The following is a 3,408-nucleotide window of genomic DNA, read 5'->3' as shown; positions in this document are numbered from 1 at the left end:
TGCTCGCCCCCATCTGCCCCCTCCGCTGGCCTGATCACCCCCAACTGCCCTCCCCTCTTGGCCTGATCACCCCTAACTGCCTCTGCCTCGGCCCCGCCACCATGGCTTTGTCCAGAAGGACGTCTGGAAGGTCTCCTGGTCTAATTAGCATATTTCCCTTTTATTAGTGTAGATTATTAAATAGGGATTGTGCAAGGTTCATATAGAATCAGGATTTTATATTTTTATTAGAGGCCCAGTGCGCAGATTTGTGCACTGGTGGGGTCCTTCGCCCTGGCCTGCGGGGATCAGTGGACCTCCATGCCACTGCAGCCCAGCCTTAACTGCCAGCTCATTGGGCTCCAGCCCACTGTCTGTGTTGATCCCGCACAGCATGAAGTAGTGCAGGAAGTGGCAGGCAGCCGGGGAGGAGCCCGAGCCCAGACTGGGTGCCGCGCCGCTCCCGCTCATCCCAGCCCTGCTGTGCCTGCTGCAGGCTTGTGCCCAGTCAGTCCTGATCACGAGAGGCTCGCACCGCCAGCCATGAGCCCTGCGTCTGGTGCCCGTTGATCAGCTGAGTGGCGCTCCTGCTGTGGGAGTACACGGACCACCAGGGGGCAGTTCCTGCATTGAGCGTCTGCTCCCTGGTGATCAGTGTGCATCATAGCAACCGGTTGACCAGTCGTTTGGTCACTTAGGCTTTTATATATATAGATAACAGAGGCAGAAATTTATGTCCTGGATTTTTTTCCTATCCCACCACTCACTGCCTCAGCATATTCTCTCAGGAAAAACATTTCCCTACCAATTCAATGTGATGGTGATGTTATATCAGAGTGGAGATTTCTGTAAGCTTATTAATTTTAAAATAATTGTGATTGCCCTAACCGGTTTGGCTTAGTGGATAGAGCGTCGGCCTGCGGACTCAAGGGTCCCAGGTTCGATTCTGGTCAAGAGCATGTACCTTTGTTGCGGGCACGTACCCGGTAGGGAGTGTGCAGGAGGCAGCTGATCGATGTTACTCTCTATTTCTCTCCCTTCCTCTCTGTAAAAAATCAATAAAATATATTTTAAAAAAATAAAAAAATAATTGTGATTTCTTTGACCAGTTACTAAAAGAAATGATTAGTTTCAGAGAATTCTAGTTGTCCTGTGGTAATGAAAGAAAAATTATGTATAAGTGTTTCTTCCTCATACTTGCTTACTTTTCACTCTTTTAAAAACTATAAAACTCTTAAATATTTATTGTTGAAAGTATTACATATGTCTCTCCCCCCCTTGACCTCTTCTAGCCCACCCCCACCGCAGGCCTTCACCACCCTATTGTTTGTGTCTATGGGTTATGCATATATGCATACAAGTTCTACTCCTTTCACTCTTACCTCATTTTATAAGGGTACAAAGCAGGTTATGATAAGAATTAAATAGCTCAAGATCAGGCTGATTAAGATAGAAGTTTTTGAGGAATCCAGGATTAGCATTACTTTATGTAGCATATAAGTAAGGTGCTTCTTTGGTATATTGATTTGCTTGCATTTTAAGGAAGAAATATTAGCTAAAATTTTCTTAATGGTGTGCTTCTGGTTTTATAGATCGTTCTTATATGCGATTAACGGAAAAGGAAGATGAATCACTGCCAATAGATGTAAGTTGGTCATTTATATTCTATTAACAGAGATTTTAAAAATTAACCATATACTTTATAGTAGTATTTTTACTGATTTTTATTATATTAAAAATTTTCAGACATGAAATTACATCTGTTCTCTATTTTTTACACATTCTGTTTGGTTTCTAGAACTAGATTTTAAATAGTCTTTATAGAAGTTACTCTTCCATAGTCAGAGATGCACTTGAAAAGTTGAATGTTTGACTTCATTTAAAAAATCTTTACCACAGAATATGTTTTCATTGATTTTAGAGAGAGAGGAAGGGGGAGAGAGAGAGAGAAAGAGAGAGGAAAGAAACATCAATCAGTGTGTCTGGTACTGCCCACCAGGGATTGAACCTGCAACCTAGATATGTGTCCTGACTGGGAATGGAACCTGCAACCTTTTGGTGTACCAGACGATGCTCCAACCAACTGAGCCACTCCACCAGGGCTTTGACTTTGTTGTTGTTTTTTAATTTTCTTTTTGTTGGTTTTGAATTTTCTTTTTATATAAAGTTTAAGAACAAGAAAAACTAACAAAACATTGTTTAGGAACATATACATAGGAGGTAAAATTAAAGAAAAACAAGGAAGTGTTCTTTTAAGCTAAAATGATACGTGAACTTCACACACCATTTTTATCTTTATTGGGTTTTAAATTACAAAATAGTAAGTTCATTATAACAGAATCAAACCATAAGTGTAAAAAGTAAAACAGACCCTATTAAAAAAAACTGACTCCATTGCTTAGCATTTATACTTCTATTATGAATAGTTTGTATGGTACAGTACAGTTTTCTTCCTATGCCTAAACAACATTATCTTTATTTATGTCTGTATAGTTTTCGCTAATAAAAACACAGAGGTTTTCTTTTAAAAAGTTATTATGCATAGATATGTGTGTGTGTGTGTGTGTGTGTGTGTGTATAGTTTCTTGTTTGTTTTTAAAAACATATTTTATTGATTTTTTTAGAGAGAAAGGAAGGGAAGGGAGAGAGATATATAAATATTAACGAGAGAGATTATTGATTGGCTGCCCTACCAGGGATCAAGCCATAAACCCAGTCATGTGGGAATCAACACTTCTTGTTGCATGGGTCTATGCTTAACCACCGAGCCATACCACTGGACTATGTATAGTTTTATAATTAGATTTTTATTACTTAATTTATCTCGACATATTTTCGTGACATATTTTCCTTTCAATGTGCACATATTTTCTTTTCATACTTACAGATTTACCACATTCTTGTTAATAGTGCCTATGATTGCATTGCATGAAAATGATTGTGGTACACTGGTGGTAGGAATGTAAACTGGTATAACATATGACATTAGGTTTTAATTTAGATAGAGTAATAGCTGTGGCTAATTTTGCCTTTAGTTGTCTGTGATTAAGGATATGGTAGATGTGGCTATTAACTTGTTCTCCTATCACTTTTGCTTTGTGATAGATGAACACACATTCATTTATGTCTATTTTAATAACTTTCTTCTATTTACAAATTGGAAATTTTTTAAAATAGATGAAATCACAATCAAGAAAATAAAATATGCCTATAAATTCATGTCAGTTAATGTCAAGCATGCAAATTTTTGCTTGCACAACTTGTTTGGAAAGCAGTTTAATGCTACCTAATACAGTTGAATATGTGTACACGCTACACCAGTGATTCTAGTCCCATGTACCAGGAGATATACACAAGGATATCCATATTGACATTGTAAAAGTAACACACAGGAAACAGCCTACATAACCATCAAAAGTGAAATGGATA

General features: G+C 38.3%; 1 protein-coding gene across 1 annotated transcript in view; it reads left to right on the top strand.

Moving 5' to 3' along the window:
* The window catches only part of MMGT1 (membrane magnesium transporter 1), a 12,875-nt gene that overhangs the window by 3,543 nt on the left and 5,924 nt on the right, over positions 1-3,408 (top strand). Inside the window, exon 2 of the mRNA XM_005865322.2 lies at positions 1,572-1,624. Within this exon, the coding sequence (XP_005865384.1) occupies positions 1,572-1,624 (53 nt within the window). The remainder of the gene's footprint in view (positions 1-1,571; positions 1,625-3,408) is intronic.

This window comes from Myotis brandtii, unplaced genomic scaffold, assembly GCF_000412655.1.
Source record: "Myotis brandtii unplaced genomic scaffold, ASM41265v1 scaffold206, whole genome shotgun sequence".
Taxonomy (NCBI): Eukaryota; Metazoa; Chordata; class Mammalia; order Chiroptera; family Vespertilionidae; genus Myotis; species Myotis brandtii.
This window is presented reverse-complemented; position numbering and strand designations above follow the sequence as displayed.